This window comes from Mustela putorius, unplaced genomic scaffold, assembly GCF_011764305.1.
Source record: "Mustela putorius furo isolate JIRA1106 unplaced genomic scaffold, ASM1176430v1.1 tig00000139_pilon_pilon_pilon, whole genome shotgun sequence".
In the NCBI taxonomy this organism is placed as follows: domain Eukaryota; kingdom Metazoa; phylum Chordata; class Mammalia; order Carnivora; family Mustelidae; genus Mustela; species Mustela putorius.
The window spans coordinates 9,561,218-9,576,476 of NW_025421293.1; the positions used below are offsets into that span (position 1 = coordinate 9,561,218).

General features: G+C 49.4%; 1 protein-coding gene across 1 annotated transcript in view; it reads left to right on the forward strand.

The window, feature by feature from the left end:
- Positions 1–12,389: 12,389 nt before the first annotated feature.
- KPNA7 (karyopherin subunit alpha 7) overlaps positions 12,390–15,259 on the forward strand; it is a 40,966-nt gene continuing 38,096 nt past the window's right edge. Inside the window, exons 1-2 of the mRNA XM_045074872.1 lie at positions 12,390–12,464; positions 13,859–14,005. Coding sequence (XP_044930807.1) covers positions 12,399–12,464; positions 13,859–14,005 — 213 coding nt within the window. The 5' untranslated portion in view covers positions 12,390–12,398. The remainder of the gene's footprint in view (positions 12,465–13,858; positions 14,006–15,259) is intronic.

Here is a 15,259-nt window from a genome sequence, read left to right on the forward strand (position 1 = left end):
TGCAGGGTCCTTCCTGGTAAGGTCCGGAAGCTACATTCTCAGCTGTTGTTTGCCATCTTGGAGGAAAGGGGATCCGTGCCCTCCCAGGAGGGCTGCAGGAAGAAGCCTTGGCAGGTGGAGGAAAGTTCACATTGTGCTCCTTGAAGACCAAACATGGACATGAGCCTGAGGCCCAGAAATAGCCCCTCGCCCCAGAGACCCTTGGAATCCTGTAGGGTCATCTCAGGAAAGGGTGAGCCCCAGCAGGCCACTGCTGGAATCTTCCTCGCAGGCTCTGATATGAAAGAGAGGCCTTAAGACAGGCTCTTCTGAACACAGTGCTATGCAGCTGGGACAGAAAGAACATGGGACCTGGACAAGGAGTTCTCCAAAGTCAGCTCAGCTTGAAAAGTGTCTGATTCCAAGCCAGCTGGAGATTTCCTTATTAATGGTGAATTTTATGGGAGCCAAGAAACACGGTGATCAAGGCTGCTGGAGATCAATTTCTCCAGCTCCATTTCTTTCTCTTTCATACTGCACTTAGACTTACATCTCAATTTGATTTTATTTGATACTGAAGTACTATTTTTATTTTATTATTTCAAAAATACCTAAAAACCTTTCCAACTTTTCATCCTCCTGGCATCATGCCTTTTTGCCAAGAAGTAGTTATTCTTATTTTTCCAAAGGAGAGAATCTCTCTCTTTTTTTTTTTTTTCTGTGAGTCTCGCAAGGTTGAATAAATCCCAGTGTCTGAAAAGCCCATGTGGACTCAAACCCCAACTCAGCTGGGTAATCTCCCATCCATCCATCCGTCCATCCATCCATCCATCCATCATCCACTCATTCATCTATCCATCCATCCATTCATCCATCATCCAACATCTGCCCATCCATCATCCCTCTGTTGTCTGTCATCCATTCATCCATCCGTCCGTTCATCCACTATCCATCATCATCTGCCATCATCTATCCACTCTCTGATCCATTCATCCATCATCCATCCATCGACCGCCCATCTGTCATCCATCATACAGCCATCATCCTCCCATCCATCCATCCATCCATCCATCCATCCATTCATCCATCCTTCATCTATCCATCATCTATCCATCCATCCATCTGTCCCCAATCCATTTATCCATCTGTCATCCATCATTCACTCATCTATCCATCAGCCACTCATCCATCATTTATCCATCCATCCATCCATCCATCCATCATTCTTCCATTATCCATCAATCAGCCACCCATCACTCCTCCATAACCCACCATCCATCCACCCATCATCCATTCATCCAGCCATCATCCACCCATCACCCCTCCATCCATCTATCCATTCACTCATCCATCTGTCCATTCAGCAGGTGCTTCCTCTGGAGCCAGGGACTAGTTGGAATGAACCTTGGCCTTATTTTCCTGCACCCTCTGAGGAGAACATGTCCTCCATGGAGCCATTACAGGGAGTGAGAGCATTGTGCTAGATATCCAGTGCTGTCTTTGAATACCTAACTCACTTCCTCACCTGGGATTATAATAATATGCATCTCACCAAGCTGTTACAAGGTGAGGTGCGAATGGCAGAAAGAAAGACCTTGTGTGATTATTAGAGCCCAGGTGCTCAAGTGATGACAGGTGGGTTCTAAGCTCGTTGGTGGCAGGGACCCTGTCTGATTCAGTCCTGCACCTTGCAGACTCAGCACAGAGTGGGTACCCAGTTGCTGGTCCCTACAGAGCCTTGTCCACAGCCCAGCTCTTGGGTCACGTGGTGTCAGAGGAAAGCCTCACAGGACCCTGGGCTCTGGGTATGATCTCTGCCTTTGATATTCAGAGGCCCCAGAGAGGAGAAATGTCTGTAGAATGCCCCCATGCTCCTGGAAAAGAAAATGCTTACCCTATTCAGGCAGATGAGGAGCCTTGGAAGCCGTGGGGCTGGATCAGATCCTACTTAACAGATCAGGCCCCATTAAACAGAATGCACTTCTAGGAAATAAACACTATACTGAGGAATTCAGGTTCTAATTTTACCAGAGAGCCTGCAGACCTGATGAACAACCAGCCTTCCTTTGGTTTTCTTTTGCTGTCTTCCCACCCTGCCTTTTCCTGTCCTTAACCTCCCCTTTCCTCAGGGCGCCTGGGTGGCTCAGTGGGTTAAGCCTCTGCCTTCAGCTCAGGTCATGATCTCAGAGTCCTGGGATCGAGCCCCGAATCTCTGCTCAGCAGGGAGCCTGCCTCCACATCTCTCTGCCTGCCTCTCTGCCTACTTGTGATCTCTGTCAAATAAATAAATAAAATCTTAAAAAAATATATATATATCCTCTTTCCTCATCTCCTGCTTCTGGGCCAAATAGCATCTACCAAGAATCTAAAATTAGCTCCTTAAGGGTCATCATCCTGGGAAGTTAAAGTCTCCCTAGGCCCCAGGGACAGTCTGACACATTTGTGTGTGCACGGATGCACCCGCGCGCTCTGACATGCCGAGGCCAGGCACGTCGGCAGCTGCGTTTGTCAGGAACCAGCAGATTCCCAGGGACTGGCCTCAATCATGGAACTTCTCCCAACCCGCCCCCCGAGGAATTGTTACATCAGCTTTCTAATTCCAGCGTCCTTTTTTCTTAAACAACTTTTCCATCATGATATGATGAGTAGGCGTCTATAAATAATCAGTGATGGACCAAGCTGAGCGGGAAGGATGGTGGGAGCAGTTGGCCAGGAATATAGGGAGCAAGGGGGTGCATTGACTGTGGCGAATTTGAAACAAGAATGAAAACTGACTAGAAACCAGCCTGCTTTTATTACCACCCTGCCCTGGCCATTATAAACGAAGTTCAATGATAAATGCCCCTCCCTGCCCAGGAGAACATCTGCCCTGCGCCCTGAACTTGCGATGTCGCTGTAAACAACAGTATTAACTACAACAACATTAAAAAAAAAAAAAAAAAAAGGGTTCCTCTTTCAAAGAAAGAAGTCAGAAGGGAGGACATCCTGACGTCTGCTGCAACACGGATGGGCCTTGAAGACTTTACGCTCAGTGGAATTCAGCCGGTCACAAAACGACAAGCATCGTATGATTCCACTTACATGAGCTCCTTAGAGGAGTGGAACTCACAGAGACCGAAAGTAGAAGGTTGGGTGTCCAGGGCTGGAGGAGGGGCTTGTGGAATTAGTGTCTGATGGGGACAGACTTTCAGTTTGGGAAGTGGAAAAGGTCCTGGAGACAGATGGTGGCGACAGCTGCCCAGCAGTATGAAGGTATTTCATGCACTGAACTGTATACTCCGAAGCGCTTAAAATGGTCAGTTTTATGTTCTGTGTACGTTACCACCGTAAAAGACAGACGGGAGGAAGGGAGGGAGTCAGGCACGTTCCCAGCACAGGCCCAGGCACTGGGGCAAAGATGGGGCCACACAGACCTGGCCTTGCCCCATCACGTAACCTCGGGCAAGTCATGTCAATGTCAACAGCCTCAGTTTCCTGCTCTCTGAAATGGGATTGGTAATTCCTACTGCATCAGAGGAGTCAAGGCAGGTTACACTAGCCAGGTAAATAAACCCATCTTGGTAATTCATTCTTGAAAATCTAATGTTAAGAGTTTCTTGGACGGGTGTCCTAGGACCATGTTGCCAGACCAGCGGGTAAAAGGCCCACCATGATCAGCAGAACAGAGGTCGGGAGGGCTGAGGAGTGGGCCTCAGTAGAGGATGGGGCTGATGGAGGAAGGAACAGGGAGTGGGAAGCCCATGTGGGGCTCCTGGTGGGTCAGATGGTGTGGCCACTACTCGTGATTGGGGCTTAAGCATAGGGGAGGTTGAAGTGACTTCTATTTGAGGACTGAGATTCCATCCAAAGTGCTTTTCCTCCCGCGTCTCTGAGTCTTTTATGTAGCACCTGTGGGCCCTGCTGTGTGTGCTAATTAGGTTTATTCAAAGGACACCAGCTTGATGCTTGGCTTGGGAAGGTTACTGAGCACACCCACTGTATATCCTGGGTACATTCTGGGTGATGGAGGGACATCTATAACCCAGTGGGGGTAGAGGAGAGAGCCTGGCTTTGGGGCCAGTGTGCCCACGTATGCATTCAAAAATATGATGAGCAATGACTCTTCCTGGCATTGGGGATAAAGCAGCAAGTAAAACAGACAACACCCCCACTGTCATAGAGCTTACCCAGTTCCGTGGGGGTTGGTGGCAGAGCAGGAGACAGAAAATAAACAAGCAAGTAAATGCTCTGCATTTTAAATGTTAACAAGTGCTTCTAGGAAGTCGGACAGGAATGCAAATGTGTGGCTGAGGTAAGGTTTGATTTTAGACATGGTGACCAGGAATGGTCTCCAAAAACTAAGACCTGACGGAAGTGAGGGAGGCATAGGGAACAGCAGGTACAAAGGCCCCGAGGCCAGCATGGGCCTGAAGCATTTGAGGGGCAACGTGGAGGCTGGAGTGTCTAGAGTAGGACCGTGGTGGGAGCGAGGCCAGAAGGAGCCGCATGCGGGGCGAGGCAGTGCAGGGGGCCTCTAAGGCGATTGTGGGCATGTTGGAAGCATTGAAGTGTTTGAGCTGCAAAGTGGTATAATCTGAGCTCCATGTTCAAGGGATCCCTCTAGCTGTGGGTGTGTACGCGCATGCGTGCAGGCTCACGCCCCCAGAAAAGCCCGAAGGGGAAGGGACACAGCCAGTACAGGGATAGGGATGATGAGGGAAAGGGGACTTAGGTGCAGGGAGACTGGGCAGAACGGGGGGTCTGGGCCAGTCCCTCTGATGGCCTTGGATCCCACAAGTTCAGGCCTCCTTTCGGAATGCCCTCTCTGCTGACACACCACTCCCCGATCTCCTCTGTTTGAAACTACAAAGCAGCTTATGTCTCTCTGTCATTGTCACCCACCACCACTGCCAGTGGGTCACCGAGTCCTGACCCAGCTCTGCACCGACTGGTCTTTGCTGCATCCCCACCTTGGTGTCCTCCAGGCCCCTGGATGTGAGGGTCCCACCCTGGAGCTCCGTGCTTTACTCACGCAGAGCCCAGCTTCTCCCCATCCCTCGCCTCCAGGAACCAGGGTGTCGTGGAGTCCGACCTTCCTCTCTCCACTCCCGGGGCCACCACCACCACCTACCTTCACCCCCTGCCTGCCCCTCCTCCCCCTGGCCCCGCCCCAGAAAGAATCTGCCTGTCATCTCCACAAGGCTAACCTAGATATTCTAAAGTGACACAGGAAGAACGGTTGTGGATTTCGTGAGGAGGGATCGTGGTATTTTCATTTCAGTTTTTTGTCTTTATGTGTGAGAGATTCATTCTGAGTAGTTATGGGTGAAGTAATATAATTCTATTTCCTTTAAAACACAGAACTAACCGGGGTGCCTTGGTGGCTCAGTCGGTTAAGCGGCTGACGGGCTCAGTTCCTGATCTCAGGGTCCTGGGATTGAGTCCTGTGTCAGGCTCCCTGCAAAGTGGGGGAGCCTGCTTTTTCTCCCTCTCGCTAGTCCTTCCCCCTGCTTGTACACACACTCTCTCTCTAATAAATAAATAAAATCTTAAACACACACACACACACACACACCAATAAGTATCAACAAATTCAAAGTTTAAAAGGTGGCAGGAGAAGAATTAAGATGGTGGTGGTAATTGCAAAACCTGGGTGATTGGTACTCGAGGATTTGTTTGTTCTCCCAGCTTTTACAGATTTGGAGCTTTCCATAATAAAAAGGCAAAAACAGGGGCAGCTGGGTGGCTCAGTGGGTTAAAGCCTCTGCCTTCAGCTCAGGTCATGATGCCAGGGTCCTGGGATCGAGCCCCGCATCGGGCTGTCTGCTCGGCAGGGAGCCTGCTTTCTCCTCTCTCTGCCTGCTTCTCTGCCTACCTGTGATCTCTGTCTGTCAAATAAATAAATACAATCTTAAAAAAAAAAAAAGGGGGAAAAACAATGCAAATAGGAGCACTGTTGAAGCCTTGGGGTGGGCTTCCCCCTGCTCTCGGGGTGGGAGCCCACTTTCAGAGTGAGTTAACAAGGTGGGGTGCAGCTCACCGGCACTGCAGAATTCCTGGCTCATGGTGATAAAAGACACCAAACTTGTACTTGGTTTTATCATTGGTTTCAAATCCCTATAGACAGTACAAGCCCTCAGTGCCTGGATCAGGGTGGATGGCTCCCACTGCCCCCACCCCTGTACACCGGGTCACCTTTACTGGCACCTAACACTGTCTTCCCTCTGGCAATCTTTTTTTTTTTTTTTAATTTTACTTATTTGTTTGCGTTTGTTAGAGTGTGAGTGTGTGCAGAAGCAGAGGAAAGCAGCAGAGAGTAAAGTAGGCTCTCTGTTGAGCAAGGAGCCCAATGCAGGATTTGATCCCAGGACCCTGAGATCATGACCTGAGCTAAAGGCAGCCGCTTAACCTACTGAGCCATCCAGGCGCCCCACCCTCTGGCAGTGCTGAATGGCCTCTGTTCCCAGGAGAACCATGACCACTTTTCCTGTTTCAGTGCCTTTTCCTATGCTGTTTCTTCAGCCTGGAGCATTTTTCTCACAATTTTTCACCTGCTAATTCCTGCTTTTCCTGAGGACTTGGTTCTGGCACCACCTCCTCTTGGAAGCCCTCCCTGACCTCCCTTGCTCTGCGTTGTCCCTTTGTGGTCCTGCTCCTGCTCTGCTGGGAGGGCCCATCTCTGCTTCGATGGAAGGACAGGGACCAGGTCATCCTATTACTGTTGCAGAATCAGGGCCTGGCCCATGGTCCGGACTCGATAAATACTTGTGCTTTTTTTTTTTTTTTAATTTTATTTTAAAATAATCTCCACATCGGGCACCTAGGGGGATCAGTGGGTTAAAGCCTTTGCCTTCAGCTCAGGTCATGGTCTCAGGGTCCTGGGATTGAGCCCCGCATTGTGCTCTCTGCTCAGCGGGGAGCCTGCTTCCCTTCCTCTTTCTCTGCCTGCCTCTCTGCCTACTTGTGATCCTTCTCTCTGTCAAATAAATAAATAAAATCTTTAAAAAAAATAATCTCTACATCTAACGTGGAGCTCAAACCTGCAAAGCCTGAGATCAAGAGTTGCACGCTCCATGGACTAAGCCAGCCCGGAGCCCCAAAATTTTTAGAAGCATATGCCCTTTAACTTTTTTTTTTTTCTTTTTTTTTTTTAAGACTAGCCTCCATGCCTAATGTAGGGCTTGAATTCACAACGCTGCGTTCAAGCCTTGGATGCCTTGAGCCACCCAGGTGCCCCAGTTGAACAATACGCAAAATTTTATTTCGGTTTCTATTTTGATACGAAGCCAACCCATTCTCACCACCACCCAGTCTCCCTGCCTGCCTTGGGAATAAACATTTGCCAACCGTTGCATGGCAGCATTAATCCCAATACTCCAGTTTTAGGAGGAGGCCAGTCCAGCCAGATCCCAGAAACCTTAAATGCCCAGCACGCAAACCCCTTCCCTGAGGGAGGCTGCAGCTGCCGAGGCCGAAGGTCCATGGCAACCCTCAGGCTCCTCTCTGTGCCTCTTCTGGACATGAGAAGCACCTGGAGTTCAGGGCCTCCCCCTGGACCAACTCAATCAGCCTAAGGGCTAGGGACTTGGCGGCCGGCAGCTTAGAGCTCCCTGGGTGCTTCCAATCTGCACCTAGAGTTAAGATCCATTGATTTTGGTCAGAGACCAACCCTGGGAGGAAGGGCCAAATACCCCAGAACACCTGCTGCCTTCTGAGGGCATTTAAGGCCCGTCAGGGGGCTGGAGGCTGTGGCTCTCTTCCAGGTGAGTGGTGGGTAGGTGAGTGCCGGGGGCTCTCAATGTGGCCGTGTCCTCCCAGATTCCTCTGTCTGGTTATTGACGAGACTCCTAGTCTTGCTCAGGGGGATTGGGTGAGGCTGCTGCAGTCTTGCCTCACCCCCATCGTGGCAAAAGTCAGTGGCCTGCTCAGAGGGACAGCTTCCAGAGGTCCGTCCCTAGGCTGGGTCTCTCCTTGCTGAAATCAGTCTCAGTTTAATGAAATTGTGCTAAGTGGTGCTTGGCTTGTTTTCTGGGTGGGTATGGAGGATGTGGCGATGGCTGAGTGTCGTCTACTCTGCAGAGTCCAGAGGGGGGCTGGCAGGGTCCGGGGAGCCTGACCATACAGCAGCCTATAGATCAATGTGTCTGCACCTTTACCTGTGTTCCCTCTCCCTGAAATAACCCCTGGGACATGTTCACCCACGGGAATCAACCCCGGCTGATTCTACCCCCTCCTAGAACATTCCCAAACCCTGAAGTAGGATCCCTCGGAAGAGGGCTTGGGTTCCTTTGTCCCTTCTTGCTGTGACCTCTGTGACCTCTGCTTCCCCTCCGGGCCAGTGTGAGACTTGAGGGACACCTGACGCCTATGTGTCTCCCTCCAACAAACTTAGGGTCTGGACACGTCTTGTCCATGTTGGTAAAGCCCCATGAGTGCCAAGGTGGGGTCTCTGCCACCCCATGGCAACCACCGCCCCCCCCCAGGCCTCCACGCTCCCATGGTTGCTTCTTCTTCCCAGTACTCCTGCCCCAGCTGCTCCTGCTTGCTGACCCGTGCACACTGGGGGTGAGGTCAGTGGGTCTTCCTGGGGAATGACTCTCACTCCAACCCCATGTGTCGTTTTACCTTAAATCCCACTGAGTTTGAAGAAGTGGCTGTTAGGGATGTAGATCTGAGCATTCCGACATCAAAAGATATCCATAGTGAGGGCTCCTGGCTCGCTCAGTGGGTAGAGCATGTGATTCTTGATCTCAGGGTTGTGAGTTAAAGACCCACATTGGGCATAGAGATTACTTAAATCTTGGGGGGAAAAAAAAAAGTCCACAGTATAAGCAAGTGGAGAAATGTGTGGCCAAACCATGTCTATGAAACTCCCCTTCTATAATTAGCCCCATAGGGTGGGTGTGAGTTTTTAAAGGCTAACTTGGAGGAAGGTAGGTTATGGGAGTTAATGCTCAATACATTTCTGAGGTATTAAACTGTCTACACCATGAGTGTGTGTTAATGTAAAATCAGAGAAATACTCCATTCTAGAAGCCAACTCTTGGATGATTTCGATCTTAATTTAAAACCGTTCTCAGTTCTTGAAAGATGCTAACAGTCAAAGCTTGGCTAAGTCTAGGAAAGTATTTTAAAAATGGCCTGTAATGCTCCAAAGTGACTCAGTGCCATGAACAAAACTTTAGAGTCCCTAGTTTAGAGCCTGGAAGACCATGAGTATAGCCGGGGGCCCTTGGCGGGACCTCTCCACCTGATGCTCCTAGGGTGGGGGTCCCCTAGAGTGCGGGGGTGGGGTGGAGTAGAGCTGGCCTGGGCCTAGCTGTGTGTATAAATAAAGCCTTTAAGTTGGTGCTGTTTCCCTAAAGAACAGTTTGGCTTTCTTCGGATCTCATACTCTGGGAGCTGATGACGAAAGGTTCTGGCTTTGATCTTGTGCCTAACTCAAAGCCTCCAGCTTGGCTCTTTCATGCCACTGGTGAAGGGTGACAGGGTAGTGGTTTTTCTGGATGCCACAAATAGCAATGTGAGGGGAAGGAAGCACACTCTGAGCTGTGACGAGAGAAACCTGTGAAAGCCAAAAGAAGTCGTTTTGCAGACTGTCCCCAAACGAGTGGTTTGGCTACATCTGTGACTTTCAAACTCTTCCTTCAAGATGTCCCCTGGGAAGGGGTGGTTCAGGGGGAGGACCCAGTTCCCTCTGAAGATGACCATTTTTCTGCTTGTGCCATACTGGTCTTCCCCTTGATATTTGAGGGAAGAACCCCCGGACCCACTTCCAAGTTTCCCTAATGGCCCTACGTTCTGGGCTGTGGCCAAAGGATGAATGGTTCTTGTGGAATAGTCCTGGAGCCAGGCACTGCCTTGGGTCAGAAACCAAAGTGTTTCAGCCCCTAGTACCAAACTGGCCTCATACAGAGGCATATTCAGAGGGTGTCGTGGACACTGAGACAGCAATGGAGCGGCAGTGCATTGGCAGATATTTCAGAAATGGCCTCCCTTGCTTGTGCTTTCCTATTTCCAATACCTCCTCCATGTGTTAAGTTCCACCCATGGGGGTGACTTGTTTTCCTCATCAGAACTCCTTACAACCTGTTGGCCGCAAAGCATGGTGATTCCAACCATGGACACAGGAGTCAGATCTAGGCTGAAGTCCTGACGCGGATGCCTGACAGCTGTGGGCACTCTGGGCTTCCTCAGGAAGTGACCTCTGAGATGGTTTCCCCATCTGTAAAATGGGACTGTCTCTACCTTACTATTTTTTTTTTTTTTTTAGAGATTTTATTTATTTTGGAGCACGCATACATGAGAGAGTGTGTGGGAGTGGAGGGAGGGGCAGAGGGAAAGAGAATCTTAAGCAGATTCCCCACAGAGCATGGAGCCCAAAGTGGGGCTGAAATCATGACCCCAAGATCAAGACCTGAGCCCAAATTGAGTCAGATGCTTAACCGACTGAGCCACCCAGGCACCCCAACCCCACTTAACTGTTAATGTTGCTTCATTTAATCCCAGATGTCTGACATTCCTGGCATGTGATAAATGTGTTTTGCCAATTGCTCCCTGAACCGAACTACTCTCCTCCAGACCAAGAACATGCCATGCGCCTTATCTCTTGGAGATGGAGGGTATAGCTCCTCACTCCAACCTAAATCTCTACTCCAAGCTGTTAACTCTCTTGACCCCGGTTATTATAGCAAATAGAAAACTCTTGAGCTGCTTTTATTGTTTTTTTTTTTTAAATTTTTTAATTTTTTAAAGATTTTATTTATTTATTTGGCAGAGACACAGTGAGACAGAGAACACAAGCAGGGGAAGTGGGAGAAGGAGAAGCAGGCTTCCTGCTGAGCAGGGAGCCCAACGCAGGGCTCCATTCCAGGACCCTGGGATCATGACCTGAACTAAAGGCAGATGCTTAACCAACTGAGCCACCCCAGTGCCCCTTGTTTGTTTTCTTTAAACTATTTATTTATTTATTTGAAAGAGAGTAAGAGAGAGAGAGCATGAGAAGGGGTGGGTCAGAGGGAGAAGCAGACTCCACTGAGCAGGGAGCCTGATCTGGGACTCAATCTGGGGACTCGTGTTCTGACTCATGACCAGAATCATGACCTGAGCCGAAATGAGTCCCTTAACCGAATGAGCCACCCGGGCTTTTTTTAAAGGATGTCCTGGGGAAAAGTGGCTGTTTCAGTCAGTAGAGCATGTGACTCTTGATCTCAGGGTTGGGAGTTCAAGCCTGATGCTGGGCGTGGTACAGAGTCTATTTAAAATTAAAAAGAAAATTAAAGTTAAAAAACGGTGTTCTGGTTTTCCTTTTAGTCCTGAAAAGCAACTTTTCTTCCTTACAAAGCAGATTTTGAGGTTACTTAAAGGTAGATGAAAGTATAGGACCTGGTTACTCTCTGGCCTGAGGTGCTTATGACTACTCTGCTCTGAGGCTCAGCACATTGGCTCCATCCAGCTACGGGCGGCTGGTGGCACTTAACTTGTGCTCAGCCTGGTAGCTGCTGTTACTGCCAATGCCTTGGACACTATCATTCTTTTGTTCTGACTCAAATTCCCTTCTTTTTCCTCGTCCCTTGTTGGCTCTTCATTCTTCTGGGCCCAGTAGGGAATGTCACCAAGACTGAGCTCATGTTCTGTTCTCTCGCAGAGTTCATCTCTCTTCTTAAGACCTCAGTCTTGGCTCTCTACTTCTGGAAGCCTCCTACTTGTCTACTCTGTCCCATCCGAATTGATGTGTCTAAATGCGTCTTTCCTCCCGAAATCATTCCCAGCTGTTCTACACTCAAGAATAGAGTCAATAGACTCTGGTTGTCTTTATCCAGTTTTCTCGTCTCTGCAGTGTAGCTTGGCTCAGCCTGTGTACTTGGAAACAGATGGGTACTCCTTGCACCCTTGTAAGAAATGCCATTCCCCGCTGCCTGATAGAAAGTTAAAATGTGGCCTGATTTGAATAACCTCCTCTAATTAGGGACCGGCTCCCTTTGTGCCCTATGACCCACCACCCTCCTCCCACAAATACTTGAGTACCTACTTACTATATGTCATGCACTGTGAAAGGGCTGGGGAATCGCACCCAAGATGTACATGACCTCATTGTCCTTGCGGGGAGAGGGAGGAGGATGTACAAACAAGAAAAGGGTTCTGTGCTTTCCTTCCGACCTACCCACGCCATCAAAGTCAAAGCTGAATTGCCTCCAAAGGTAGCCCTCACTCCTGCCGCCCAGGGCTGGTGCTCCTCTGGTTCCCATGGTGCTCGTCGCCTCTTGAGCCAGTGTGCTGATGCCTATGGAAGCGGACTTCTCCCATCTGCTCACCTACCCACTGTGAAACCTTCCAGGGCTTACAGCAAGGACGGCTGATGACATAGGCACCCGCATGCTGGGCACTGACCGTCTCTGGCAACTGTCTTACCTGCAGGTGGATTACTGCTTCCCGTCAATATGCCGACTTTAGACGCTCCAGAAGGGAGGCTGAGAAAATTCAAGTACCGGGGCAAGGATGCGTCTGTGAGTACCCAGCCACCGCTCCAGTCGGTGGAGGAGCGGAGCCGTGAAAGTCTCATGGTCGAAATGCATCCGAGTGGGGTGGGGTTGGGGGCGCCTGGGTGGTGCAGTCGGTTTAGCGTCCAGCTCTGGATTTTGGCTCAGGATGTGATCTCAGGGAGGTGATAGTGAGCCCCAGTGGCTCTGCACAGAGGATGGACCCTGCTTGAGAGTCTCTCCCTCTCCTTCTGCCCTCTTCTGCCCTTCGCCTGCTCACGAGCGCGTATGCTCAAGCACGTGCACACTTCTCTTAAAAAAAAAAAAAATGGAGTGAAGGATCAGGACATGGGGACGACAAAGCATATATGGCAAAAATAGAGATCTAAAGAAGAGATCTTTGGGCACCTGGGTGGCTCAGCGGGTTAAGCCGCTGCCTTCGGCTCAGGTCGTGATTCTGGGGTCCTGGGATTGAGTCCCGCGTTAGGTTCTCTGCTCACCGGGGAGCCTGCTTCCCTTTCGCTCTCTCTCCCTGCCTCTTTGCCTACTTGTGATCTCTATCAAAAAAATAAATAAAATATTAAAAAAAAAAAGAGAGAGATCATTCCCCCCAGGATTCTCGATGCTAATAATGTCTGCGTTTCTTCTGATCCAGGAAAAAGGGTATTTCTTTTTTTTTTTTTTTTAAAGATTTTATTTATTTATTTGACAGAGAGAGGGAGATCACAAGTAGACAGAGCAGCAGACAGAGAGAGAGGGGGAAACAGGCTCCCTACTGAGCAGAGAGCCCGATGTGGGGCTCAATCCCAGGGCCCTGAGACCATGACCCAAGCCAAAGACAGAGGCTAAACCTACTGAGCCACCCAGGCGCCACTTGTTTTGTTTTTAACTATAATCTCCCTCGGTCTGGCCTCCAAGTAAAACCCCCGGGATTGGACTGGATCAAGGCTTGAATGACCTGTAGATGGATCCCTAATGATGGAAATGGTCAGGGTCATGTGGGGCATGTCTTCCTAGACTTCATAGACCCCCAGCCCCACCTGGATCCCCACAAATGGGAGGCCCAGACCAGACCTGCTCCTCAGGGACTAATCAGCGCTGCGGAGGATGGGCTCAGACTTGGGGCAATGGGATGCTTTGCTCAGATGGCTCTATAGCCGAGAGCATCCTGGCCTGCCAAAACTATAGGTCTTCCCTCACTTTGGGAAGAAGGTTGACAATTTTGGGGGACATGGTATAGTAGGAGAAAGTGGAAGAGGTACACCATGCTGAGACTATTTACTGTGTGATCTTAACTCTTCCAGCCTGTTGTATCTGTAAAAGTGACATCCGACACTTTGAAGTGTGTGCTAAAAGCGAAATGTAGTGAGAACCTGAGTCCCTGCTCTCTAAGGGCTCCAGTTCTTTCTTTTCCTCACTAGATCCGGCGGCACCAGCGCATGGCAGTCAGCCTGGAACTCCGCAAGGCCAAGAAAGATGAGCAGGCCTTAAAGAGAAGAAATATCACCATTTTCTCCCCTGAACCAGCTTCTGGAGAGCTAGCCAAAGGGGTATGTTGGGAATGTGGTGTTCAGGACAGTTGGGTGTGAAATACATCCTTAGCAAGTTTCTCTGGCTGGAAAATGTGTAATAGATTCAGCACTTGCAAGCTCTAATGGAGGGTCTTTGAGGAGAGGGGCGGAGAGATGACTTGAGCTGAACTGGTGGGTTTCGGAAAGCTGAAGGGCTATTAGGTTTGTGACTGATCTGAGATCGATGTTCTGAGCAATACACAAGGTGCGGCTTCTAATGGAAATTCACTTGCTACTACTTGGGCCAAAATAGGAAATGAGGGGTTACAAATGTTCTTTCTCAGTTAGAAGAATCCAGTCGCTAAACATGAAGTCTTGTCTGGGACTGAGTGCTGTCCTCCAACTTCTATTCACCATCCACCCCAACCTCCCTCATTGTAAGTTCTGGGTTGACTTGCAGGCCAACATTGTTTTTCAGATCTTTTCTGGAATGTCCTGATGGGGGAGTTTCTCTTCTTTGACTCCAGTAGCCTTGTTTCTACATGCCTTTTGTGATCTGCCACCATCTGTGTCCGATCTTAGCCATCCACGTGCATCATTGCACCTGACTGCGGTCGGGACTCTGATGGGACAGAGATGAGTTCAGTCCGGCAAGTGGATCCAATGATGTGCTGTGGTCATCAAACAGAATGGTTGTACACCATCTCTAAGTTGCCATATGTGCTTTTTCACTGAGAGTAATGTCTTCAAGGTTTGTCCGTGTTGTAACATGCGTTGGTACTTTATCCCTTTTATAGCATCCCCATCATATGGGGGCACCTGGGGGGCTCAGTTGTTTAAGCAACTGCCTTTGGCTTCGATCATGATCCTGGAGTCCCAAGATCGAGTCCCGCATTGGGCTCCCTGCTCAGCAGGGAGTCTGCGTCTCTCTCTGACCCTCCCCATCTTGTGCTCTCTTTCTCTTTTTCTCAAATAAAAAAAAAAAAATCTTAAAAAAAAGATCTTCATTGTACGGATATACCGCATTTTGTTTATCCATTCATTGGTCAGTGGGCTTGTGTTTCCACTTTTTGGCTATTATGAATAACGCTGCTTTGTGCTCAAGTATTTGAGTGGACGTGTTTTCAATTCTGTTGAGTATACCTAGGAGTAGAATGGCTGCGTCCTATGATCACCCTGTTTTAACTCTTTGAGGAACTGCTTATGGTACACTGAATAATGCCCCTCCCCAAATAGCTCTATCTCCCAATCCCCAGAGCCTGTAAATGTTACCTTGTGTGACAAAGGGGACTTTGTAGGTAGGACTAAGTG